The sequence below is a fragment of the Cannabis sativa genome, chromosome X, assembly GCF_029168945.1.
Source record: "Cannabis sativa cultivar Pink pepper isolate KNU-18-1 chromosome X, ASM2916894v1, whole genome shotgun sequence".
In the NCBI taxonomy this organism is placed as follows: Eukaryota; Viridiplantae; Streptophyta; class Magnoliopsida; order Rosales; family Cannabaceae; genus Cannabis; species Cannabis sativa.
The window spans coordinates 5,897,536-5,924,374 of NC_083610.1; the positions used below are offsets into that span (position 1 = coordinate 5,897,536).

A 26,839-nucleotide genomic window follows, 5' to 3' on the forward strand; every position below is an offset into this window, starting at 1 on the left:
ATTATACATTAAGTTTTACATATTTAATTTAATTCAATAATTATTCTAATTAATATGAAAAAAAAAAAAGGCTGAATAACATTAATAATAACAATCTCACCAAAACCCTTTTTTTTTTCTTTGTTTTTTTTTTTATGTGAAACTCACCAAAACCTTATTTGTTAATTTTGTGAAAATGAAAAGTTTGTTTTAGGAAAAAAAAAATAATTATGTTTTTTATTAAAGGGAAATAAATGTGAGAATTAAGAGTAATTAAGTGTTTGGTAGATACATACATTATTACTCATCACAAAAAGTGCCATGTCTTCTCAAATCTCTCTCACTCTCACATAAATTCTTCTTCTTCTTCTTCTTCTTCTTCTTCTTCTTCCTCTTCTTTCTTCTCTTGTACAAAAACTCCAAAGAATAATTTGATGATCCAAGTTCCAAACAACATTTTAAGGTACTTTTATTATTATATGATGTGATCATATTATATTATATATATGTGTATATATTATCATGGGATTTTCTCTTTTTCTACAAGAACTTATTCTCTTCTAATTCTATCTTGTATTTTTTATCATAATTATGGTTAATAATTTTCTTTTTGTAATGTTTATTATTGTTATTAAATATTTTGTATTTTTCTAAAAAAAGTGTTAGGCACAAATACAAAAAGACTACATTGGGAGCACTGTACACCTCACTTTTTCACAAATAAAATGACAAAATAAAACAATTAAAAAACAAATTCCATTTTCTTAACAGAAAAAATATATATATTCAATAATTAAGTCATATATATCCTTGTTAAATACTCCAATCTCAATAATAAAAATCTCTTCTTTTCTTTTCTATATTAATAAAACAATAATTAATTAAATTTGACAATTAATAACATTAAATTTAGTTCAAAATATGTCAAATTTTAAATATTAAAACAGAACAATAAATCAGAAAATTACATTGTATACTCATTTTACTTTACATATTTTAATTTTTATCTTTATTTCTATATTCTTTAAAATATACCCACTTTTATAAACAATGTTCCTATTATACCCTTTAAATTAATGTAATTTATGTGTTAGACTTAAGTGGATGATGGGGATATAACTCACTCACAAAAGTAAGTATATTTTAATAACACTAGATAGATGTTACTTGTCAAGTCACGTATGTTAATTTTATTTTAGTTTTTAGTTTTTTTTAATATTATAATTTTAAAATTAATAATATTCAATGTAGTGATAATCATTAAAATTTGAAAGCATAACAGTGATTTAAATAAAAACAAAAATTACTATTATACTTTGTAATAGTAATTAAAGAAATATTATTATCCGTCAAATTTAAAACATTCAAATTTAATTTAAACTATCAAAACATTAATTATTATGCATCTGGTTAAACTATCAAAACATTCAAATTTAATTTAAAATAATATTTAAAATTTAACTAATTCTAAATATCAAAATTTGAAAATAATTTTTTTAAAAAAAATCAACAATATGAACAAATTTATTATTAATTACAACACTTTAAGTAGATTAATTATATTTAGGTTTAACTAACTACATAGAGGCTGACCCTTTACGTGTCAACATCTAATAATTTGTTATTTTTTTTTTTATTTAAAAAAAAAGTCACCCAATAATTTTTCATAAACCAAGAATTCTGTTATATAGCCACATTTTATCTAGAATAGATATAATTTGAAAGTGTTTTTGATTAATAGATACAAAGATATGTATTCATCAACTTATCCCACAACAAATTGAGATAGTGTTTAAAAAATTATGGATAAATTATACACAATTAAAAAAATCCAATAATTAATTGATAATAATCTCCAAATATTTTACTTTTTAGTTTGATCAAAAATCATGTAGGGTAATTTTTTGCATTTAATATTAATTTTATTATTTTAATAATAATTTTATATATTGATATCAAAGAAATTAAAAAAATGGAGGAAGAAGAAGGTATTAGAGATAATAAGAATAATAAAAATATCACAAAAGATGGTTCAGTTGATTGCTATGGAAAACCAGCTCTAAAAGAGACTAGTGGTACATGGAGATGTGGAATTTTGCTTCTAGGTAATTTTAATTAATTGTATTATTATTTATTTATTTATTTAATTTCAATATATATTTTTTTTTAATATTTGGGTAATTGAAATTAATTTTGCAGTGAATCAAGGACTGGTCATATTGGGATTTTCAGGTGTTGAAGTGAACTTGGTTGTGTTCTCAAAATCAGTTTTGAGGTACTCTCATGCTGAGGCTGCACACACATTTACCACATGGATAGGAACAGTCTATCTCTTCTCATTAATTGGTGCTTTTCTTAGTGACTCTTACTTGGGAAGATACCTAACTTGTCTCATCTTTCAAGTCATTTACATTATTGTAAGTTTTTCAATCCTTTAACATCTTCCTTTCGATAAACTTATGCTTATTGTGTTTCGGAAATCGAGTAATTTTATAGTTAGATATCGTCTTGATTGGACTATAATTTTACTTCGAGAGAAAAGGATTTAGGTTTTCTTACGAAAGTTGTACTAACACTAGACTATACTTATAATTTATTAAGTATAAATAATATTTGTGTCCCCTAAACTATAACCCTGTAAAATTTTGCCCTTGTTATTAGACTATTATTTATGCATTTATTTTTTTTTCGTGAACTCTTGAACTAGGCTTGATAAACGTCATGTTAGTATTATATCAACAAATTGTTTAAAGAAATGAACAAATTACAACTGCATAGAGATGTTTGTAATAATTTTTATAATTCAAGTGAAATTTTACAACAAAGAACAGTTTATAGGACAAAACTCTACGAGGGTTATAATTCAGTGGGATAAATCTTATTTATTCATTTATTAATGTATAAATGTTCTTTGGATTTTTCAAATAGCTTTGTTTTGACAAAATTAAACATATTTTTTCGACCTAGTAGTAACTTTATTGTTGAGTTCGGAGAAAATGAGATTCACACAGTTAAGACTTTTTTTCTGAAATAAAATGTGTAGTACTACTCCTTTTATTTTTTTGGTGAGTAAATTTGTTTCGTTAGTTTATTAATTTTGGTATTATAAGTGAAATACTAGTAGTCTGATTAAAATAGATCAGCTAATACGAAAGACTTTCAAAATATTACTAACTCGCTTTACTTATTAAACTAGTTTATATAATCACTAGTATTAACTTAGTTTAAATGCTTATACTTTTTTTTTTGTAGGGTTTAATAGCATTGTCCTTATCAACACACATATTTCTACTCACTCCTCAAGGTTGTGGAAAGATTGGTGAGCCATGTGAGGCTCACAAACCATTCCAAATAGCATTATTCTACACATCAATATACCTAATTGCCTTAGGAAATGGGGCAGCTGAGGCTGCACTTGCTGCATTTGGAGCTGACCAATTTGATGAGGAAGATCCAAAGGAAAGACACTCCAAAGCTTCATTCTTTACCTACTTTTACTTGGCTCTAAACCTCGGTGCCCTAGCCGCCGAGACGATTTTGGTTTACATCGAGGACATGGGGCAATGGGTGTTGGCTTTTCGGATTTGTACTTTATCTTCCATTGTTGCTTATGGTTTTCTCTTAAGTGGGAATTTGAAGTATAGGCGTTTTAAGCCTTGTGGGAATCCCATCTCTAGGTTTTCTCAAGTTATTGTTGCCTCTTTTAGAAAATTTAATCTCAAGATGCCCTTGAATGGTGATCAAGAGCTTTATGAAGTTGATTTGAAAGAGAGTGAAAGAAATGGAATGAGGAGGATTCTTCATAGTAATGGCTTCAAGTAAGTATGTATGTTATGATTTTTAGTTAATTCAAACTATATATCAATATAATAAATAGTCAAAATCGTACGTTATTTAAATATAATTTCTCATTTCAATTAGAATTTCTTAACCAAAAACTATTAGTTGGTTCATACATTTTTGTAATCCTAAGTATGAATTCCCATTTATTTTAATACATCAAAGACAATTTTCATAGTAATATTTGTAAGTATTAAGTTCTTAAAAATGTCATTTTTGCTCTTAATTTCTTTTGCTTTTCTTTGCTTTAAATTGATGCCATTCTATTTTAAAATGTTGAGATTTTTAATGATATTTTCTTTCATATAGGTTTCTTGACCAGGCTGCAATCATTATGACAGAAGATATTAAACTAATCACAACAACAACCGAAGGCAAAAGCACACAAAATCCATGGCATGTTTGTACTGTCACTCAAGTTGAAGAAGTAAAATGTGTGTTAAGATTATTACCAATATGGCTTTGCACAATCTTCTCCTCTGTAGTTTTTGTTCAAATGCTTTCGCTTTTCATTGAACAAGGCGCGGTTATGAACCGAAGAGTCTTTAGCTTCGATATCCCTCCTGCAAGCATGACTGTATTTGATTTCATCTTCACATCGCTCTTCATCATACTATACGAGAGACTCGTATTCCCTTTGCATGTTAAAGTAACAAAACGTGAGCCAAAGCTTCCGAGTGCCTTAGAGAGGATAGGAATAGGGCTCGCTATTGCCTCACTAGCCATGTTGGTAGCTGGATTCGTCGAGCAACAAAGGAGGAAATTCGCCATTGGTTCCCTCGAACAGGAGACTAGCTCTTTGAGCATTTTGTGGCAAATTCCGCAGTACTTTCTAGTGGGAGCTTCGGACGCGTTTGTCTATGTGGCTCGGATGGAATTTTTTGCTTCACAAGCACCCGACGGGTTAAAGAGCTTGGGAATAGGGTTATCGTTGTCTGCTTCGGCCATGGGGAGCTACGGTGCTAGCGCTATTTTAAGTATCGTGATGAGGATTACATCTTCGAGTGATGGGAAGAAACCCGGTTGGGTTCCTCCTAACCTAAATGATGGCCATTTGGATTGGTTTTACTTCTTATCAGCTGCTTTGGCTGCACTCAATTTCGGATTATTTGTTGTTTGTGCTAAGCATTATAAGCCTATATCTTTTGAGAAAAGAGATGGTGAAACTGAAATGAGAGTTTTAGATTCAACTTAGATAATCTTGTAAAGCTACCTTGATTGCCTTTAGAAATTGTTGATTAGTATTAAAAAGTTCAAATTAGAGAAAATGACATTCTAAATGATCAAAATCAATTCAAGAAGACAAGTGAATGAAAACCTGTTTAACAAAGTTTTGAAATTTAGAAGTGTTCTGATGAAATTTCAGAAATATTTAGTAAATGTTTAAATAAAATATCAAAAATTTCCTACTACTTAATCCATTTTCTAATAATAGATTCTCTCTATTTATTACATCAAAACACATTTATATAATTTAAATATTAAGTTTGAGTGAACTATCGAAACATAGCAACTAAAAAGCCTTAAACGAATCCAAATTATGTCATACCCGGGTTCGTCTGGTCCTTTGAAAAGTTTGTCCGGTGCTTTGAAAAGTTTGCTTCGCCATCAACTTTACCTTCAATGGATCGGAAATGGTGAAACCTTGTGCCTCCATCAACTGCCCCATCCTACGAGCCTGTTGCTGAAAGCCGCCAGCCACAAGTCCATCTATGATCCTCTCGAACTCACCCTGACCCAATTCTTCCTTTCTAGCCTCGAGAACCCCCAAAGCTTGTAGAGCCTTTTTCTCAATTCCAGCCTTTGAATACATATCACAAAGGCTTACATGAAGTTTAAGCGGAGGAGCTTCACCCAGCTCGGAAATTTTGGCCACCACTTGCTCGGCCTCCTCAACTAGTTTTAGTTTTCCTAACCAATCCACAAGAACAGTGTAAGTAGCTACTCCCGGTTCGAAACCATCCTTCTCGAGCTGCAACAAAAGTTCCAAGGCTAGACCCAATTGGTTCTTCACTTGATAAGCTGAAATCATGTTTCCAGTGCACTCGTCGTCTGGCATTTCACCAAGTTTTCTTAAGTGGTCAAAGTAGTTCCTTGCATTAACAGATTCGCCAGCTTTCCCATATGCCTCGACAAGCAATTTACAAGTCTCGGCATTTACTTGGTACCCAGCACACAGCAAGGAACTGGAAATATTTAAGGCTCCAATGCAATCTCCTTTATGGGAAAATGATCGAAACACAGCCATGTACATCTCCTCTGTGGGATTGATATTGCTCGCTTCCATATCCCTCACTATTTTATGCGCTTTTCCAGGTTGCTTGGCATTGACATAAGCCATGATCATGGAATTGTAAAGATTAAAGTCTAGTTGGAAACCTTGGGCCCTCAAACTTTCGTACGCTTCTTCTGCACGTTCAAGATTTCCAACCTTGCTGTACATGTGAACCAAAACAGTGGCAGTCAAAATATCAGGCATGATACCATTTTCAGTCATCTTTTTGAGGATTCTCTCTGCATCTTCCAAACGGTTCTCTTTAGCATGAGCATCGATAAGCTTTGAGTAATCACGAATATTTGCTTGGAAAGACTTCTCGCTTAATAAAAGTTCTGCTACCTACAAAACAAATCCCGTTTGACATCAGAAATTACGAAGATACAGTTCACATAAACAAAACATGTCCAGTATCAGATTTGTCTCGGCATAAAAGGAAAAAATTTTAATAACATAAGTAGGGATACCTCGAGCTCTAATACAAAAAAGAGTGCATTCAAAATTTGAATGTTTGCTAGACTACATTATTTGCGGATCGGTAAATAATAGCAAAAAACAGACATAAGATGTTAACTTTTTAACTCATGTACAGAACAAAAGTCAGTTTTTTGAGATTTTTATATGTTTTTAGTCTAAATAAAAATGGTATATAGTTATGTACACACGTAAATGACTCTGTCAGTGTTAGATTTTACATAATATTTAAACTGAAACACAGAATGAAGAAATCTGAACACTTCAGCAAAACAAAACAGAACAAAGATACCTTACTATGCAAATCGATAAAATATACACTTTATAGAACATGATTTTTATTGTAGAAAATTTTTTATGAAACCTAATGATATCAGAATTATTTAAGAGCCAACAATGAAACATACTAAATTACTTACCAAGGCTGTTCTCTCCCACTTCTTACCCTAAAATCATATTAACTAATTATAATATTTGCATGATTCAGAATCAGATTATTAGATATATTTAACTTATAGTCTTTTACAGTCTGATGTCATTGCTACTTATATAAAGTTAAAGCTGGTGATAAACAATGCAAAATTGTTGTGAAAAAAGAAAAAAGGTAAATAGTAATCACAAAGTGTAACATGGAATTTAGCCAAAAATGGTCAAAAGAAAAACTCACAACTCTTACTACTAGCATAATACATGTCATATGCAATGTTTGTTTACCTTAAAGTACAGCTCAGTATTCTGTTCTTTCAATCTATCAAGCAAATTGGTCCAATCAACTTTACTAGGTTGAAGAAGCTCTGCCCATTCAGCCAAAAGTGGAGATGGATCATCTTTCTCAGTCAATGAAACTATTTTATCAGTAACAAGTTTGCATTCCCCAGATATTGGTTTCGGTTCTTCAGGCCAAATTACTTCTGCAGCCTCATTAACTTTATCTGCCACCATAGCCCACTTTGGGTCAGAAAGATCAAGACCATAAATCTTGTACCTTATCTTCCCTCGTCTCTTGGGAAGAGACACAGCTTTAGGTTTGTCCTCCTCTTCCGCCCCAACCACAACAGCAGCTTCAGCCCCATCGGCCACAGCTTCTTCACCTTGTTCATCTTGAGCTTTAGCTTCGTCTCTAAGACGCTCCAAACCTTGATAAAACTCACTCTCTTCCATTTTCTCGCGAGCCCACTTAAACCTAAGCTCCCTCAACATATCCCCTCTAATACCAATCTCACCAGCAAACCTACACAACTCCTTAACCTCTTCACATTGCAAAAAACCCTTCATTTTCTCCTTCTTAACCGCCTTTTTCATATCATCCATAACCATATTACTCACCTCCCAAACTGTTATCCACAAATCTTCACTAAACTCCTGCGAAGCAGTAGTAGATTCCGCCGAAGAACCAAGCATCTGCTCAACACCACCCTTTTCGATCTCCAAAACAACCTTCTCAACAATAACCAAAAGCATACCATCTATAGTCTCCTTATTAAAATCAGGGTAAGAATCAGTGAGCTTACCCCGCATTATCCAAACGAATCGAGACAAGAACTCGTTAATTACGCCATCTTCCTCTTCCTCAGCATGATCTTCAAAACCAAGTATCAAATCATTAGCTGATTGATAGCTCATCAGCTCAGTCGACGGAGAAGAGTGAATGCCTCTCCAATTCCAACTCTCAAACTCTTTATTAAAGTTTCTTAAAGGCCTTGAAGAGTGAGCAACCGATGAATAATTCAAAGGTGCAGAAATGGCGAAACTACAAAGAAATCTCCTTCCATTGATTCTTGAAACCTTATTCATGGCTACTTTACCAAAGATCAAACCTTTCAAATACATCCTTCTAACCCTAGTTTAAGCTTAATCAAATCATCCACTGAAACTTCTAAGATATTTTTCTCAAAATCTTCACTCTTTTAAGTCTCTAATCAATTCATTCAATAATAATGAAAGAGAAACAGTTTGAATAGAATGAAAGAAGAGAGCGTAGAGAAACCTGTTGTTAGAGGAGTCACTTCCGTTGCCGTTTGCCGTCGCCGGAGGTAGAGACGGCGAGAAAAGAGAGTAGAGAGAAGGAAGCAAAGGCTGCGTGAGTGGAAGAAGAGGAAGAGGTCTGTCTCTCGCCCTATGTTTGAGGGCAAAATTGGAATAAAGAAAAGTTTTGAGAGAATAGATGAAGGAGGTTTTAGATGCACCCCTATATGTTTCGGCATCGGTGAGAAAAATTTAATCTAATTTTTTATATGGTTATTTATGTTGTAGTTATTTAGTATATTTTGTAAAATTTTAAGAAATTCAAAAAAAAAAATTAACACGCTGAAAATAAGGTTCAAAAAATTTATTTCACACCTATATAAAATAAAAGAGTCTTGTGTACAATAGACTATTTAAACTTATTTTCAAGGTATTAAATTTTTCTGAATCTCTTAATTTTTTGCAGTATGTCTTAAATAACTACAACGTAGACGACCATGAAAAAAAATTAAATTAAAAAATTCTCTCATATGTCAAAATAAATAAGGGGTGCATCAATTGACCCATTTTAAGGGTGCATTGTAGAAGTATCGAGAGTTTTATTTGCACCCCTTTTAATAACTTTTATTTTATTGATGAAGTTGTGGCTCTTAAAGAAGTGTTCTCGTGGTTGAAGTGTGATTTCTCTGGTGTTAGTGTTATCGAATCTGACTGTTTGGTGTTGGTGCAAGTCGTTCGAAATTTTAATGTATTGCAATCCACTTTTGGTGGTGTCGTTGAAGATTGTAAACGCTCACCTTGTGGCTAGAGTGTCTTAGTTACATGTTGATTGTGTGTTTTTCGGAGTCTAATCTCCCTTCTGATATTGTTGTCATTATTAAGGTCGAGTTGGTATAGTTGAATGATATTTTCAGTTCAAAATATATATATCTTTAATTATATTAGTGTGTTTAATTTTTTTTTTCCCAATTTATATTCTTAAAAAAAATACATATTAAATATTATAACAAAAAAAATTATATGAAATTTTATTAGAAAAAATAAAAAAAATTATGAAAATAAATAAAAACTATTGAAATTAACACAATATAATATGAGACAAAAATTAAAAATATTAAGAGCAATTTTTAAAAATTATGTTAAGCTTATTTTATTTAAATATTAGGGTGTACTTATTATTTTGTTGGGTGGAAATATAATTTCCTTATATGAAAAAAAAAATGGTGGGGTAAATACCATTTTTGTCCTAATGTTGTACAAAAATTAGCGAGTTTTTTTATAGTCTGTTAAATGATAATTTAGACTAAGTATTTTTTGAAAGAGAAACGTTGTTGATACAATTCAATATCATATTTCTACATTTTTTTGTAATTATTAGCTCCCGCGCATTTTGTAACGTTCCTGCTTCAAGCTTTTAATGAACCTTTACACCCACGGAATTATGTCTCTTATACATGAGTTCGTCACTCTGACTGCTTCATGGACTGAAGACTGACCCTACAAACCAACACGAGTGTTTCCAGCGTACTTTATTCTCACTTGCACGCTTCTTGGGAAAACTTCTCATGTTAATTTTTTTCTCATAGTCAATGTACATTATAGTTATTTAAGACATCCTCTAAAATTTTAAGAAATTCAAAAAAAAAAAAAATTAACAGACCAAAAATATAATTCAAACAATGTATTGCACCCGTGACTATTTTATTCTATACGCGTGTGAAATAGACTGTTTGAATTTCTCAAAAATTAGTAAGATATCTTAAAAAATTATAACATATACGAATATAAAATAAATAGATAAAAAAAAATTAGATGTCGAAACAGGTAAAAGTTGCGTCAATATATATACCTTTTAACACTCCATAAATACATTAATATTATAATTTGAAAATAATAAAATATATTAAAATTTAAAGAAAGTGGAGTTTTGGGCTTTACTATTTGAGAGTGCTCATAAGATTTTATTTTTTCACTTCACCAGTTTTGTTGAAAGCTGTTTATTATTATTTTTAAGTGATTTCATATCACACAAAGTTGGATAGCTTGGATGGTTAGGCACGTGTTTGCTCCCTCAATATCGAGGGTTTAAGTCTACCTTTTTGCATAATTTTAAATTAATTATTTTTGATTTTATTTGATTATAGTTTCACGTTAAGTATCGAGTCTTATATAAATTAAAAAATACTTTTAAGAAATATCATTAACTAAACGTAGGGTGTCACGGTCACCTATAAAAAATATTGGACACCACTAATACCCAATAACAATGCTCTTTATTATTTATTTTTGGCTGTAATTACTTTTTCTTTTTTTAAAAAAAAAAATCGTGTTTGATTCTAGGGTTCAAGTCTACCCTTTTGCATAATTTTAAATTAATTATTTTTGGTTTTATTTGATTATAGTTTCACGTGTCTACTGTTTAATATTTTTTCGGTGTCATACAAATATTAATGTAATTAAGTATCAAGTCCTATATAAATTAAAAAATACTTTTAGGAAATATCATTAACTAAACGTAGGGTGTCACCTATAAAAAATACTGGACACCACTAATACCTAATAACAATGCTCTTTATTATTTATTTTTGGCTGTATTTGCGTTTTCTTTTTTTTTTTTTAAAAAAAAAAACCGTATTTGATTCTTTATTTTTAAATGTTGCAACATCTTTTTCACATCCTTTAGAAGAGTGCAGTAAGAAACTACTTTTTTCGGTCGGTAGCACGAAGATTTAAGATATTCATAACAAAATACTTAGGGCGCATTTAAAAAGTCACTGTGTAATTAGAGACAATTACACAGTATGACATGTTTGTCTGATTATGTAATTACACTATAACTGTGTAATTGGAGGTCATCGAGGGATTCCAGTTACACTCTTCAATTCTCATGGCCCTCGTGGTCCATGAGAATTGAGTGTAATTACTAAAAACTTTATATTTTAAACATTAACTAGTAAAAAATATTATTTTCCTGTGTAATTACTAACTATTTTACCAAATAAAATATAAGTATTTCATACATAATTACCATCTCATATCTTTTTTTTTTTAAAGTAATTACCATCTCATATCTAAACACATTATATTTTAAAATTTAGTGTAATTACTAGACCGTATAATTATCATTGTAATAACTTCACAGTTACTTCCAAACACAACTTTATATGTTCCTTAAAGAAATTTGAATGAGAAACCAATTCTTTTAGAAAGCTTTTAGTTTAATGAGCCTAAAAGTTATTCTGCCTCACATATCAAGTTCATTTATTCTCAAAAAATATCCTAAACCCTTAATTGAGGCTCTTTTGATTCTCTTGACAAAAAAAAATTACTTCAAAATTTCTACTAGACAATTTGGAATCTACTTTTATAATAATAAGATTGTGATCTATCCATATATTTAGGTAAAGAATAAGAATAAAGTAAAAAAAAAAATTATTTATTTATTTATTTACTAAAAAATAATGTAGGTTTTACTTAGTGAATATAACAAATTAATAATTAAAAGTATTGGCTAATAAGATAATTTAAATGCCGTTTATTTTAATAAGTTTATTTTAAATATAGATGCATCTTTTTTGTTCAACTAATGAAAGGGACACCTCCTAAAACTTCTATCAATCCAAACAAGATCAAATAGAAGAATACAATAGCATTTTTGAGATAATTTATATACAAGATACCCTTTTGAATGGTGAGAAAATTTATTGTGCAAAACATAATGTTCGAATATTGTTATAAGTGTTTTGCTTTTTTATAAAATTTTTGAACACAAATCAAATATCTACTATAACTATTACATACTTTCATTGAAAAAAAAAAACCCTTAAAAATTATTTTTAAAAAAATTAACAGAGAAATTTTCTTTTGTTTTAATTTTTCTTCCTTTATTTTACTTTTATTTTTTTGTGGTAATAACCCCTTAAGTTAACTTTTATTTACAAATTTGAGGTATTAGTTACATTTCAACATTAAATACGAATTGTAATTGCCTCTGTGAATATGTGTACACGTGACACTAAAATCTTGGATCCAATAAAAATATATAAGTATACACAATGGCAATTCAACATATATTTAACGGTGAAATTCAACTGGCACTTTAAATTTACAAACAAAAGTATACTCAAAGGGATTTTGCTGCCAATTATAAAACAAAAAAAAAAAAAACATTGATATTGGGCACCAATGGTATCTAGCACATTCTAGACGTCTCATCTTATAATTAGTTCGCGATACTCACTAAAAGTTATTACATTAAATTATATGGGATTTGATATTTAATGGGAAATTTGAATTTCTATGCATTTTATAAGGGATAATTGGTTAGGAGAACCAATAATTAGGGTAATTTTAAAAATAGGACACTTTTACAAAAACCCCTAAAATACCCTCCTCATAATTTCTAACCCTTTCTCTCTCCTTCTCAACTAAATCTCTCTGCCCACTTCGCCCGAACCGAACAGCGACCCCCACCTCCCACCACGAGACGACCCCCACCTCCGACCGAGACGAGTCCGACGGAGACCCACAACAGCACCACTGCGACAGAAACACTGACGGAGACCCAAAGCACCATCCACGAACTGAACCCACAATGTCCAAGGTATGTTTTAATTTTAATTTTTTTTTGTGAGAAAGTGTTAAAGATTGAGTTTGATTGTGATTGTGTTTGTGAAACTTAAGATTTTGTTAGATTTAGGGAAATTTTTGTCGGATCTAAGAAATGGGTATTATTTTGCTTGGGGAAGAGAAAGACCCGATGGGTCCGATGCTCGGACCGATAGGGGTCCGATGCTCGGACCGATAGGGGTCCGATGCTCGGACCGATAGGGGTCCGATGGTCCATGTTGATTTCAAATAGTAAGGGGCCCGATGGGTCCGATGGTCCCTTTTGCTTTCAAATAGCAAGGGGTCCGATGGGTCCGATGCTCGGACCGATAGGGGTCCGATGGTCCCTGTTGCCTTCAAATAGCAAGGGCCCGATGGGTCCGATGCTCGACCCGATATGGGTCCGATAGGTGTTTGGTCTGATGGGATTTGGGGGGTCCGATGGGCCCGATTGCAGGTAATGTAAATGGGGGGTAAAATTGGGTTTTAGAAAAAGTTATCCTATTTTACAAATTATGCATAGTATTAGTTTAGGGGACCAATATTTGGATTTATTAAGCATATAATTTCAAATTTTCCTATTTAATTATACTAATAGCGATATTAACACGTAGTAGTGTGCTAGACACTAATAGTATCTTTTAGCATTTCTTAAAAAAAAAAAAAAGTTAAAGGACACGTATGATGCCTATTACCTTTGTGATGTGTAATATCAAGTCTCAATTATTTTACTTTAATAAAGATTATAGAATATTACTAAACAATTATAGAGTAACACCTCCTAATAGTGCTAAACACCTTGCTCAAGAAAAAAAAATGCTTACTAGAAGGAGCAAGAATGACACGTGTCCCTACTAGTAGTAGCCGTTTGGGAGGCTTAGCTTAAAAAAAACAGAATTCAACAATCCAAACGGCGTCGTTTTGAAGCCTTTCCATTTCCACAGTATAAATACCCCTCTCATTTTCCCGCTAAATAGCAAACTCATTTTCCTTCATTTTCCCACTTCCCAAACACACTCACTAAAAAGAAAAAATGGAGCAATTCAAAGGCCAGCCTCGCTTACCCAAATTCATCCTCCCAAAACGATACCGTATCAATCTCAAACCCAATCTCAACTCCTGCAAATTCACCGGCTCCGTCTCCGTCGACCTCACTGTTCTCTCTGAAACCAGATTCATCGTTCTCAATGCTGCTAATCTATCTGTCAAAATCGCCTCCGTATCTTTCATCCCCAAAGATTTGGTAAAACTTTTTCTTTTATAATGATCTTATGGATTGTGTGATGTTAGTTTAAAGTGATTCTTAGTAGTTACGATCGTTATGTAAGTTCATAATATTTGATCGGATCTTTGAGAGAGTGAAATGAGTTCTTCTTTTGTATAAATTGATTACTGTGTTTTTGAACTTTTTTTAATGGATGATTAGAGTTTGGAGAGAGGAAATTTCAGATCATTTGGAGTATAATTGTTGATTTTTAGCGATCCTTATGGGTTGTGTGATGTTAGTTCAAAGTGATTCTTAGTAGTTACGATCGTTATATAAGTTCATAATATTTGATCGGATCTCCAGGAGAGTGATATTAAGCTCTTTTAGAAATTGATTACTGTGTTTTTTATCTATTCAATGGATGATTAGAGTTTGAACAGAAGAGAAAATTTTATGTGAGTGTACTTTTTGCTGGAAAGATCTTCTGGAGTATTTTTGTTAATTTTTTTAACGATCTTTGTGGATTGTGTGATGTTAGTTCAAAGTGATTCTTAGTCGTTACTATAGTTATATAAGTTTATAATATATGTTCAGATCTTTTGAACTTTTTTAATGGATGATCAGAGTTTGCAGAGCAGAGAAAATTTCATGTGGACTTTATTTTTTGCTGGAAAGATTATTGGAGTATTATTGTTAATTTTTAGTGATCTTTGTGGATTGTGTAATGTTAGTTCAAAGTGATTGTAGTCCTTATAATCGTTATTATGTATGTTACCTTTTTCAATATTTTCATATATGTGTATATAATATAGAAAAATTCTGCAAGGGTGAATTGAAGACCCTTATCTATTTCAGTATCTAAAACAGCCTGCAAATTTTTGACATATTTAGAAAAATTTAACACGCCGAAAATAGAGTTTAAAGAGTTTATTGATTTTTTTATTTCATACGCATATGAAATAGACAATTTGAACATACAATTCTATATTGTAAATTATTCTGAATTTTTATGAAAAAGATTGAACTAAGAAATTTTTTAGATACCGAAACAGCTAAGGGTTGCACCAGATCATCTATTTTAGTGGGTTGAAGCAACTTATAATATATTTAATATATATAATTGCCTAATATTTGATCTGATCTCCGGGAGAGTGAAATTGGGAAGATAACAAATGATTACCATGTGTTTGAACATTTTCAAGGGATGATTAGAGTTTGCAGAGCAGAGGAAATTTCATGTGGAGTATTAAGTTTATTTTTAATGATCTTATTATGGATTTTGAAGTTCTACTCCTTACAATCGTTATACTATGTCAATTTTTTCAAAACTTTCATATACATATAATTTCCTAATATTTGATCTGATCTCCAGTAGAGTAAAATGGGAACCTCTTTTTCTTTTTAAATTGATTGCCGTGTGTTTGAATTTTTTCAATGAATGATTAGAGTTTGCAGAGCAGAGGAAATTTGATGTGGAGTTTACTTTTTGCTGGAAAGATCATTTGGAGTTTTGCTAAAGCAATTATGAATCTTATTATATGGTTACTAAGAGGCCGCAGTGAAGAGAGTGGATCATCAGGAGTATAATTGCTGTTACCATTTCTGGGGGGCTTTTTTTGTGTTCGGTTTATTGAATTACTGATTGGATTGGATTCTGTTCCTAATTTTATGAGTTATTGGAAACTTGAACAGGTATTCAAGCCTACAAAAGTAGAAATTTTCGAAGAGGATGAGATTTTGGTGTTGGAGTTTCCACAGACACTCCCTATTGGAGATGGGATTTTGGATATTGAGTTTGAAGGGGTTTTAAATGACAAGATGAAGGGTTTTTATCGAAGGTAATTGATCAATATTTTTGTTGTGTTTTTTATCACAGTTTTGTTGAAAACCCGATCACCAGTTTTCACTTGTTAGAATCTTATCTCCATACAGAGGCATACATGTTTTGAAGTTTTTCTTATTAGTAAACTAGGGAATGACACCGCGCTTCGCGCGGTTTCTATAACATTAGAATGGTAAATATCTAAATTATTTTATATTCTTATAAAAAACTATATATAGTTTTTAAGATTTTTCTCAATCTCTCATTACTATTATTTAAAGTGATTACTCTGTTTAAATTCATGAGTAAATTTATAGTTTTGATGCAATTTAAATTATTATAAGAATAAATAGATATTTTTTTCCTTCAATTATTACAAAAAATAAATAAAAATAATAAAAAGTCATGTCTCTAAATTATTCTCGATTTGAAATATTCTAATACATTATTTCTGTTATTGAGTTGTGACTTTGTTTTAGTTGTTTATAATATTAATTAAAAAGTAATTAGAATTTCTTTATTTTATTCTCTCTTTTAATTACTAATAATAAATATTGAATATAAAAAATTAGAAAAAAAAAATCACAAAATTTGATACCTACAACTCTTCCTAAATAGAATGTACATTGTCACACCTTCTTTACATGGGAGAACTATATATATATAGATAGATTATTGAGTTCTCATCCTTCTTTTTTTCGTTGTTTATAACATTTTTAGTACTAATACTAATATTAATCATGAAGTAATTATAATTTATTTTTTTTATTCTCTTTTAATCAAAAATAATAAATATTAATTAACAAAAGCCAAAATTAGAAAATTATAATTCTTAATAAATAAAATGTCATGTCACCTCTTTTTGTACTACTTAGAGCATCTCCAATGACACATTAAATTTGGTGTTACACTATCACTAAATTTAGTGTCAAAAAGTATTTTCACTCCAACCACAACACTAAAATTTACACCAAAAAATATATTTTATTTATTATATTAATAAAATATAATATATTTTAATATTAAACAATATATATAAACAAAAATAAACTATTAAATATTAATAATAATAATTAAAAAAAAAAGATACAGTTGCTACAGTGCTACTGCATATATACGGTGTAATCGCAAAGAAAGATCGCATATATGATGTAAAGATGCTGCTACGTTGGAGAAGATTACCCACTGCAACTTTAAATTTGAAGGCTCTTTGGAGTTGCTCTTATTATATCATAATTATATATAAACAAATAGATAGCTTAATTTAAAATAATAATTAGCAACTGACTAAAAATTAAATTCAATAGAAATCATAATACAAAATTTAAATAAAATTTACTTTTAAAATATGACTATATATATATAGTAGTATGAAAGTAATGTTATTATATATTTACAGTTTATATAGAAATATATTTTTTGAAACAATATTTTATGGACAAATAATAAAAATAAATCAAGGATATTTTTCAATGTATCATTAATATTAATCAAATAAATATATGTCTTTATATAAAAATTATTCTTGGCAATAAGTATATAAACACTATCTTAAAGCGTATAGATTGAACAATTAAATCTCACGTGCAAAGAGTTAATATAAAATAGAAAGATCTATTCATATAATAAAATAGTAAAAGAAATATTATATTTCTCCTTCCAAATCTGTGTAAATAAAAAATATAAAAACTAATTAAAATAAAAGAATTTCAAAGAAAATAAAACATAAAATGAAACCTACCAATTCAATATTTGTATACTAAATAAAGCACTCATTCTCACAAAATTAAAAAATAATAATAAATGATGAGAAAATATAGAAAAGATAATTTTTATATATATATATTTGGTTAATAATAATAATAATAATAATATGAGTAATATGTATAGTATATGAATTATAGAGATGAAGAGAGACAATTAATTTTAATATAATTATGAGTATTATATAACATGAGTTATAGAAATGAAAAGACATAATTAATTAATTTTATCAATGAGATTATATATTTTTATGATAAATTATTGGACTTTTTTTTTCACACAAGGGTAAACATGATCCAAATGATTCCAATATCAATTAAAAAAAAAATGTAACATATAACATGGTAAAATCAAAGAAATTTTTTTTTACTATCTTTGAGTTTTTATTCTTTCAAAAAAAAAAAAAAACAATAACAAAATATGATATTAATATTAACTAAAAAATTGTAACACATATTGGTATAAAAAAAATTGAAAGAGAGACATGTTAGAAATATAAATATATTTGTTAATATATTCTTCTTAATAAAATAGTTTTATACACTACATGTGCAAAAAAAATAAATAAATAAAATATAAAAGATATATGAAAGTCTCTAAATATCTAATATATTGTATATAATCAATAATCAAACGATAATACATACATTTTTTTTTTGTCACAAATTTAAGATAATATATAATAGTGATTAAAATGTACATTAATTTTGTATATATACACACAAAATAAAAATGAATATGTATTTATACTCTTATAATATATAGTATTTATTAATATTTCTACAACACCGCCGACCTCCTCCTCAATGTGAAGAATGCTCATTTCTTGGTATCATATTTGTGTTTGTCATTTTTCATCCTTGAACCAAAAAAAAAAAGCTACAAAAAAAATTTGTTTCTGCAAAACCAAAAATTCATTAAACATATAAAATAGTATATTAAAAGTAATTTACCTTTTAGTTGTCAAAATGACATAAATTAACTTTGAATAAGAAGTATTCAGCTTTCCCATGAATATGATAGATCGAGATTTCTTTTCTATGGAATTCAAAAATAATTTTAGATTTCTTTGAAGAATTCTTTAAATTGTAAAGAAACTATTCTTACAAAATTTTACTAATAGTACACTTCCACATAACACATCAAATATATTCTTCCTACATATTTATATTGAAGAGAATTAATACATATATTAAATTATGTGTATGTTATATTTTTATAATTAATTTGGTATTAGTGTGAATGTTACGTTTTTAAAATTAATTATCATATAAATGGTATGGTATTTTAGAATACTATAGGTCATTAGTCTTTTATTTCTTTTAAGTTAGTATTAATTAGTATATAAAATAAAAAATAATTATAATGTTTTTTGCTTAACAATTATTATGTAACCATTTGAATTCGTTGATTCCATTTTATATGGGTTTTCTATCTATAATTTAATGATGTATTAACTAAATTATAAGTTTCCTTTTTCAACAATATTATTAACAAATTATGATATCACTTACCTATAACTCATTATGAATTAGAATTGTAATATAATAGGTTTATTAATGTCACTTGAGCATATATAACGTTGTCTATATAAATATAAATATATATATATATAATAAGAGAAGTGAAAAGGTTTGAGAGAGAGAGAAAATAATTGTAATATAGTATGAAGAAAGGCATAGTGCTTATTTTTTTTTTCTTATTTATATAATAATAATAATAATAATAATAATAATAAGTGTAATAATATATTTGAGTAGATAATAAGAAGTAGTATTGTAATAAAATCAACCGTTACAACTATTAATCCTTATTAAAAAACTGTTACAATTATTAATGGTTACAATGTGTTAAATAGAGATAGTAAAAAACTTTGAGTATCTCATTATCTTTTAAATAACAATAATTATGTAAGTTAAAAAAACAAAGAAAACTATTTGTATTCTTTGAATGTTATAAATTAATGTAATAAATTTTAAAATTATTTCATGGGTTTAAATGGTACTAATTAAAAGAAAAGAATAGACTAAATATATAATTGAATCTTTAAAATAATAGGAGTAAATTTAGAAAATTGAGAGAAGAGAGATTGGAAAAAAATGACATAGAAGTTGCCACATCAACTCCCCTAAAACTCTCCTTTATATATATAGATATTGATGATTGATTGATTGATTGATGGACAAATTATTTAATTTTCCTCAAATTATAGCCTTTTTTGCATCTAAACATTTTTCACATAAAGGTCCATGTAGAGTCTTGTCATTGCATCTATTTTTCTAGAGCATTGCTATTAGGCCCCTTGAAGTGTCCAACACCATAATGATGTGTGCCTCTTAACTTTTCTCATTTTTCTAAGGGTTTGCTGATGTAGCATTGACGTGGCATTGATGTGTCATGTAACTACATCAACAAACCGTTGAAGAAAAATGGTTGGAAGGACAAAACTCTACAATAACCATAAGTAAAAAAGTTTGGGAATAAGACTCTTAAGTACCATAGTTTGGAGGAATTTTTATTGTATGTCCTTAATAGATTGTTTTGTGTCTGTATATGCTTGACTTATTACTCTTCTTTTGTATAAGTACATATGAGCATAATGGTGAGAAGAAGAATATGGCAGTCACACAATTTGAACCAGCTGATGCAAGACAGTGCTTTCCTTGTTGGGATGAACCAGCTTGCAAGGTCTCTATTTATCTCTATCTAAATCAACAAATATGTATATATATAATGATTATTGTTATATTTTGTTGTGTTATATTTTCTTGGGGAGTTACAGGCTACGTTTAAGATCACGTTGGATGTTCCATCCGACCTAGTAGCCCTTTCAAACATGCCAATCATTGAAGAAAATGTTAAAGGACAAATCAAGACATTATCATATCAAGAATCACCAATTATGTCTACATATTTGGTGGCCTTTGTTATTGGCTTGCTTGATTATGTGGAAGATCATACTTCTGATGGTAAAGTTATAATACTCAACATCTATTCTCATTTAGCCAAGTAAGTAATTTCAGCAAAAAAATGAAGTAAATAACTGTTACGAAGAAAAATAGGGTAAAGTTAGTGTGTAAGAGGAAAAAGAATGAGAATGAGAATACTACTTCCCTCATCCACTCAAGAATGGATTCTTTTTATTATATTTAAATAAAAGACAATTTTATTCTTTGAAAATCTATCTCACCAAAATAATAATTTCAATTTTCCTATTTTTTTTTTTCTCGTGTTGATTTATTCCAATTTCTATTATAGCTATTGTTTTGTGAACAAACCTTTGAACAGTCATTGATAGTGTTATATTACATCTCAATCACAGGGGTCAAAGTTCGAGTATACTGTCAAGTAGGAAAGACAAACCAAGGAAAATTTGCATTACATGTTGCTGTCAAGACACTTGAGCTATTCAAAGAGTAGATTCTCTTTCTCAAAACTGAGTATATATATTTCCGTTTATAGGTGCTTTTGATTTTGATTGTTTTCCTCTTTGGTTAACATATTAACATATTTACAGATATTTTGGTAGACCATATCCTTTGCCTAAATTGGATATGGTTGCCATACCTGACTTTGCTTTTGGGGCAATGGAGAATTATGGTTTGGTTACATATCGTGAAACAGCTTTGCTTTATGATGATCAACATTCAGCAGCTGCAAACAAGCAAAGGGTAATAATGTGAATTTTCTGAACATCAATGCTTTTGCTATTAGTACTCTAAAAATTGAATATTTGGCTGTTTTGAAAGGTTGCAACCGTGGTAGCTCATGAGCTCGCGCATCAGTGGTTTGGCAATCTTGTAACGATGGAATGGTGGACTCATTTGTGGCTGAATGAAGGGTTTGCAACATGGGTACGTTCTCACTTATATTTATGAACTTTAGACTATTATGTGAGGTGAAAAGAATTTGCTAATTTTCATGGAAAGAAAATTAGACAACGAAATACATCTAATATACAGCTAACACTTTCATTTAAAAGTCTAGATGCTCGATAGAAGATGCCCTTAGCTGTTCTTCGGTCTTTACATATCTTTTTGAAATTAAATATTGTTGAATTTTCCCACTATCAAATTGACAACTGATTTCAATGTGACAAATAACTCTTATGGGGTCATTTAGGTAAGCTATGTAGCAAATGATAGCTTGTTCCCGGAATGGAATGTATGGACTCAATTTCTCAATGAATCTATTGAGGGTCTTAGACTTGATGGGCTTGAAGAATCTCACCCCATTGAGGTAATTTTGTCTGCACTGTGAATAGATACTCTTACACATATGCCTGCTTCAACTACATATCATAATCATATTGAAGTGTGCACCCTTTTCATTATTCAGGTGGAAGTTCCGCACGTGTCTCAAATTCAGGAAATATTTGATGCAATCAGTTATAAAAAAGGTGCTTCTGTTATTCAAATGCTCCAACGCTATATTGGTGCTGAATGTTTTCAGGTTTGGTTACTTGGTTTGTTCTTTCCTTTCATAAGTTTAGCTACTTCACTTTAGTCATGTCAAATAATTGTTTGTATTGTTTTATTTGATTGATGTGATTAGAGGTCACTTGCTTTATATATAAAAAGACATGCTTTCTCAAATGCAAAGACAGAAGATTTATGGGCTGCCATTGAGGAAGAATCTGGGGAGCCTGTGAACATGCTAATGAGTTCTTGGACAAAGCAAACAGGATACCCAGTTATCTCCATCAAAGTCAAAGATCAAAAATTAGAGATTCAACAGGTCATTTTGTCTCTAATTATAGTTTGTTAAGTTCTATTCTACTGTTTGTGAACTTACAGATCTTGTATGTTATAAATGTAGTCACGATTCTTGTATGTTGGTTCACATGGGGTGGGAAAGTGGATTGTCCCAATAACACTATGCTGCGGTTCATACGACAACCAAATAAACTTCCTACTAGAATCAAAGTCTGGAGCTCTCGACATGAATGAATTCGGCCTTGCAGAGGCCGCAACAGCTGAAGGCAAGGGCGGTTCATCACTCGGTTGGATAAAACTTAATGTCAATCAAACTGGTTTCTTTCGGGTGAAATACGACGAGGATCTTGCAGAGAGACTAAGATATGCAATAGAGAACAAGTACTTAACTGCAACAGATAGATTTGGTATTGTTGTTGATGCTTCTCACTCACTTCAATCTTTTGTCTTGTTGGTTTCGAAATTAAGTAGTTTAAATCTTGTGTTGTTTGTTTTCACAGGGATTTTGGATGATGCGTTCGCGCTATGTATGGCTAGCCAACAATCTCTTAGCTCTTTACTTACCTTGATGAGTTCTTACTCGGACGAACTTGATTATACTGTGCTTTCTAACTTGATTACTGTAATGTTATGCTCTAAATCTTGTTTTAAGTTCAGTTCGGTTCATTTTATAAACCTTAGTCTGCTAATTCTGGTTACCTTAATAACAATTCACAGGTAAGCTATAAAGTAGAAAGAATTGTAGCTTCCGCCATACCCGAGCTTCTGGATGCCATTAAACAATTTTTTATTAACCTATTCCGAATTGCTGCAGAGTAAGTTCTTTCATGCATTTTCATGACTTATTCATGTTATCATTCTCATTCTCTTTTTCATTACTCATAGCCAAACAACACCAAAGATAGACTAAGGTAGAAAAATCACAGAGAAATTGAATTGGGAGGGCGAGTTTGGCGCTTTCCCTTAACACATCAAGAAGACGAAATTTTTATCATTTTCTCATTTCTTTTCTTCTTTCAAAATTGTATCAGGACTCTTGGTGGTTGGCAACCTAAAGATGGAGAGAGCCATTTAGATGCAATGTTGAGAGGAGAAATTTTGACAGCCTTGGCTGTATTCGGACATGAACAAACTCTAACCGAAGCAATTAGGCGTTTCAATGAATACTTAATTGACAGAAACACACCACTCCTTCCTCCAGATTTGAGAATGGTTGTCTCTAATGTAACTTAAAAGCATATCTAAATAACAACATTATATATTTGTTCATTATGGATTATGGTTTGAACTTTGCAGGCTGCATATGTAGCTGTAATGCAGAGAACTAGCGCGAAGAACAGATCGGGTTATGACTCCCTTTTGAAAATCTACAGAGAAAGTGATCTAAGCCAAGAGAAAACCCGGGTTCTAAGTATAATCCAGAACTTGATTAAGAACAATATTGGTCATGCTTAAACATGGATTATATATTTATCTTTATGGCAATTGTTTCTATTTCGTCTTGTAGGTTCATTGACATCTTCTCCTGATCCCATCATAGTTTTGGAAGCTCTTGATTTTTCGCTTACTTCTGAGGTAATTAATCTCGAGTCAATTTATGTTATGTATGAAAATATTTATAGGTAGGGGATCGTAGGAGCATTTATTTTTGACACTTACATAAATTCATATCTAATTTTTAATTTTCTTTATATGTTGTTGTAGATTATAGTTATAATAGACATCTCAGGAAGATCAGAATAATTTATAGTATTAAAAATAAAATTCAAAACAATTAATTGCATACGTATAAAAAAAATATATATATACTTGTCCATTTACCGAAAATAGAAACATTTACAATTAGTACAAAAGTAATACATTATTAGTATGTGTATACATATTTCTCCTGTGATTTACATATTTTAGAGCTGAATATGGCTATTTTGTTTAGGTTCGTACTCAAGATGTTGTATTGGTTCTTAATGTTAGCAAGGAAGGGCGTGAAACAGCTTGGAAGTGGTTGAAGGTACTATCAAACATAAGTCAATTCCCTTTTCCTTCAAATAACAGTGTTAAATCTAATATCAACAACAAAATATGAACTCGTATGTATTAGTGTATAGTATCTTAACACTGCAAATGCCCTCATAATATTTTCTATTTACTAATGATTCCGAAATGTAGGATAACTGGGAGCACATTTCAAATACTTGGGGTTCTAGTCCTTTAATAACCCGTTTCATCAATGCAATCGTATCGCCGGTTTGTTCTCTTTCTCTACATCTCATTTATAATATTTGAAAAGAACTCGAATCACGCTCTTCTCATTCCAATTTTCACTCCTATTTTTCGATAGTTTTCTTCGATAGAGGATGCCGAGGAAATTGAGGATTTCTTTGCGAACCGCACCAAGCCGAGCATGGCTAGAACATTGAAGCAAAGCATTGAACGGGTACGCATTAATGCCAATTGGGTTCGAAGTATTCAAAATGATGACCAACTTGTTAAGACCCTCAACACTTTGACATACTACCACTAAGGTTGGGTCGTGTAATGTCATTATGTTGTGTATAATATGTTTAAAGAATAAAGTTGTAAATATAGTAACCTAAAACAATCATGTGTAATAAATATGCACTCTTTAATGCATGATTGGGTTGATGTTACGGGGCGGGAAATTAGCGTTGAGCACCTTTCCGTCTTTGTTATTATTTTGCCAAAATCCCTTTAAGTATACTTTTTTTTGTTAGTTACATTTCAACATAAAATACCAATTGTAATTGCCTTTGTGAATATGTGTATAGGTGATACTAAAACCTTGGATCCAATAAAAACACATAGGTATACACAGTGGCAATTCAGCATATATTTAACGGTAAAATTTAGCTGGCACTTTAAAATTACAAACAAAAGTATACTTAAAGGGATTTTGCTGCCAATTACCAAAAAGAAAAAGAGTTTTAATATTGGGCACCAGTGGTGCCTAGCACTTTCTAGACGTGTCATCTTGTAATTAATTAGCGATACTCACTAAAAGTTATTATATTAAATTATATGAGACTTAATACTTAATTAAACTAATAATGATATTGACACGTAGGAGTGTGCTAGACACCAATATTATCTTTTAGTATTTCTCAAAAAAAAAAAAAAAAAAAAAAAAGCTAAAGGACACCTATGATGTCTAGCACTCTTGTGATGTGTAATATCACTATTGATGCAATTCAATATGCCTATATAACTGAATTCTTGTTTATGAAAAATTCATGGGTGACTTTTTATTTATATATAATAAAATAAAAATAAAACAAATCCCATTAATATCACAAAAATATTAGCTATGAATAACCTTTCCCTTTGTACCAGCTACATGAATAACCACCGCTTTTCACGAATTAGCTACCGGAACTACCGCTTACCTATTTATTTATCTTCATACTTCTCCACCTTTCAAACCCAATCTCACTCCTTTTCACTTCTCCCTCTAGCCTCTACTCTACTCATACCCTAATCGCCATGGCTGAAGGTATACTCTGCTTCATCTCTTCATCATTACTTGTTTTCTATTCAAAAATAACAATTTTTTTTACTGAGGTTTAGGTTAAATTTTCCAACTCCTTCCCTCTTTCTCCTATCCTCACGCAAACAAAAAACAGTACAGAGAATAACAGATATATTTGTATTAGTTTAATTGCTTATTTTGTTTCTCTGTGCATAATAATAATGGCGAAGTATATTCAAATACGGGAATTTGACGATGATGATGATTGAGAGTCGAGGTGTATTGGTATCAAATCATTAAAGAATCACTTTCTGGGTTGTATTTATTTTACAATTTTGTTTCAACTACTACTTTCATTCGGTGTATGAATCACGGTTTCGATAGTGGGCACGTGGCGGTAATATACAATGACCCTTTTTGCTTATTTATTTTGTTAGAAGTCATCACCTCCTCTAAACTTCTAGAAATTTCTAGTTATTACATATTTGATAGTTAATTTAAGACAAAGCCCATTGTAATTACCAAAGATTAGTAGAAAAGTCTAATAGCTTTCTCAAAAAGCACTTTTAACTTTTCTAAAAGCTACCCCAAACGGGCCCTAGATAAATGTAAGAAATGAGTAGAAAATAATTTTCTAGAAATTTTTAGAAACAATAGTCACTAGATGTTTCTAGTTATTTGGGACAAGCCTAATGCTAGAATTCTC

The 26,839-nt window shown here is 30.2% G+C and overlaps 3 protein-coding genes across 6 annotated transcripts; 2 read left to right on the forward strand and 1 right to left on the reverse strand.

Moving 5' to 3' along the window:
* Positions 1 to 198: 198 nt before the first annotated feature.
* On the forward strand, positions 199 to 5,108 carry LOC115706555 (protein NRT1/ PTR FAMILY 7.3). The gene is made up of 5 exons (XM_061107097.1): positions 199 to 442; positions 1,941 to 2,084; positions 2,179 to 2,396; positions 3,232 to 3,797; positions 4,129 to 5,108. Exons 2-5 carry the CDS (start codon positions 1,952 to 1,954, stop codon positions 5,012 to 5,014), a joined length of 1,803 nt encoding a protein of 600 aa, XP_060963080.1. The 5' UTR covers positions 199 to 442; positions 1,941 to 1,951; the 3' UTR covers positions 5,015 to 5,108.
* An 18-nt stretch (positions 5,109 to 5,126) lies between these two features.
* Positions 5,127 to 8,768, reverse strand: LOC115706547 (pentatricopeptide repeat-containing protein At1g03560, mitochondrial). The gene is made up of 2 exons (XM_030634235.2): positions 7,283 to 8,768; positions 5,127 to 6,436 (listed from the first exon to the last, which is right to left on the reverse strand). Exons 1-2 carry the CDS (start codon positions 8,396 to 8,398, stop codon positions 5,363 to 5,365), a joined length of 2,190 nt encoding a protein of 729 aa, XP_030490095.2. The 5' UTR covers positions 8,399 to 8,768; the 3' UTR covers positions 5,127 to 5,362.
* A 5,335-nt stretch (positions 8,769 to 14,103) lies between these two features.
* Positions 14,104 to 25,324, forward strand: LOC115706564 (aminopeptidase M1). 4 transcript variants are annotated; one of them, XM_030634264.2, is made up of 20 exons: positions 14,104 to 14,384; positions 15,795 to 15,929; positions 16,041 to 16,186; positions 20,520 to 20,622; positions 20,717 to 20,903; positions 21,257 to 21,350; positions 21,452 to 21,605; positions 21,684 to 21,788; positions 22,057 to 22,173; positions 22,273 to 22,386; positions 22,489 to 22,671; positions 22,753 to 23,056; positions 23,150 to 23,271; positions 23,367 to 23,464; positions 23,681 to 23,861; positions 23,946 to 24,060; positions 24,157 to 24,224; positions 24,583 to 24,657; positions 24,816 to 24,893; positions 24,988 to 25,324. In XM_030634264.2, the coding sequence occupies exons 1-20, from the start codon at positions 14,175 to 14,177 to the stop codon at positions 25,168 to 25,170; spliced, it is 2,772 nt and encodes a 923-aa protein (XP_030490124.2). In that variant the 5' UTR covers positions 14,104 to 14,174; the 3' UTR covers positions 25,171 to 25,324. The 4 variants fall into 4 exon arrangements, with proteins under 4 accessions (XP_030490124.2, XP_030490130.2, XP_030490139.2 ...); XM_030634270.2 differs by having other exon boundaries at positions 15,804 to 15,929; XM_061106518.1 differs by lacking the exon at positions 14,104 to 14,384 and adding an exon at positions 15,585 to 15,632.
* The last annotated feature ends 1,515 nt before the right edge of the window (positions 25,325 to 26,839 follow it).

Coding starts and splice junctions, on each gene's coding strand:
- LOC115706555 (XM_061107097.1), top strand. CDS start 1,952: ATGGAGGAAGAAGAAGGTATTAGAGATAATAAGAATAATAAAAATATC. Junction 2,085..2,178: donor ATGTGGAATTTTGCTTCTAG/GTAATTTTAATT, acceptor TTAATTTTGCAG/TGAATCAAGGACTGGTCATA. Junction 3,798..4,128: donor CTTCATAGTAATGGCTTCAA/GTAAGTATGTAT, acceptor TCTTTCATATAG/GTTTCTTGACCAGGCTGCAA.
- LOC115706547 (XM_030634235.2), bottom strand. CDS start 8,398: ATGTATTTGAAAGGTTTGATCTTTGGTAAAGTAGCCATGAATAAGGTT. Junction 6,437..7,282: donor ATACTGAGCTGTACTTTAAG/GTAAACAAACAT, acceptor TTTGTTTTGTAG/GTAGCAGAACTTTTATTAAG.
- LOC115706564 (XM_030634264.2), top strand. CDS start 14,175: ATGGAGCAATTCAAAGGCCAGCCTCGCTTACCCAAATTCATCCTCCCA. Junction 16,187..20,519: donor ATGAAGGGTTTTTATCGAAG/GTAATTGATCAA, acceptor CTTTTGTATAAG/TACATATGAGCATAATGGTG. Junction 20,904..21,256: donor GGAAGATCATACTTCTGATG/GTAAAGTTATAA, acceptor TCTCAATCACAG/GGGTCAAAGTTCGAGTATAC.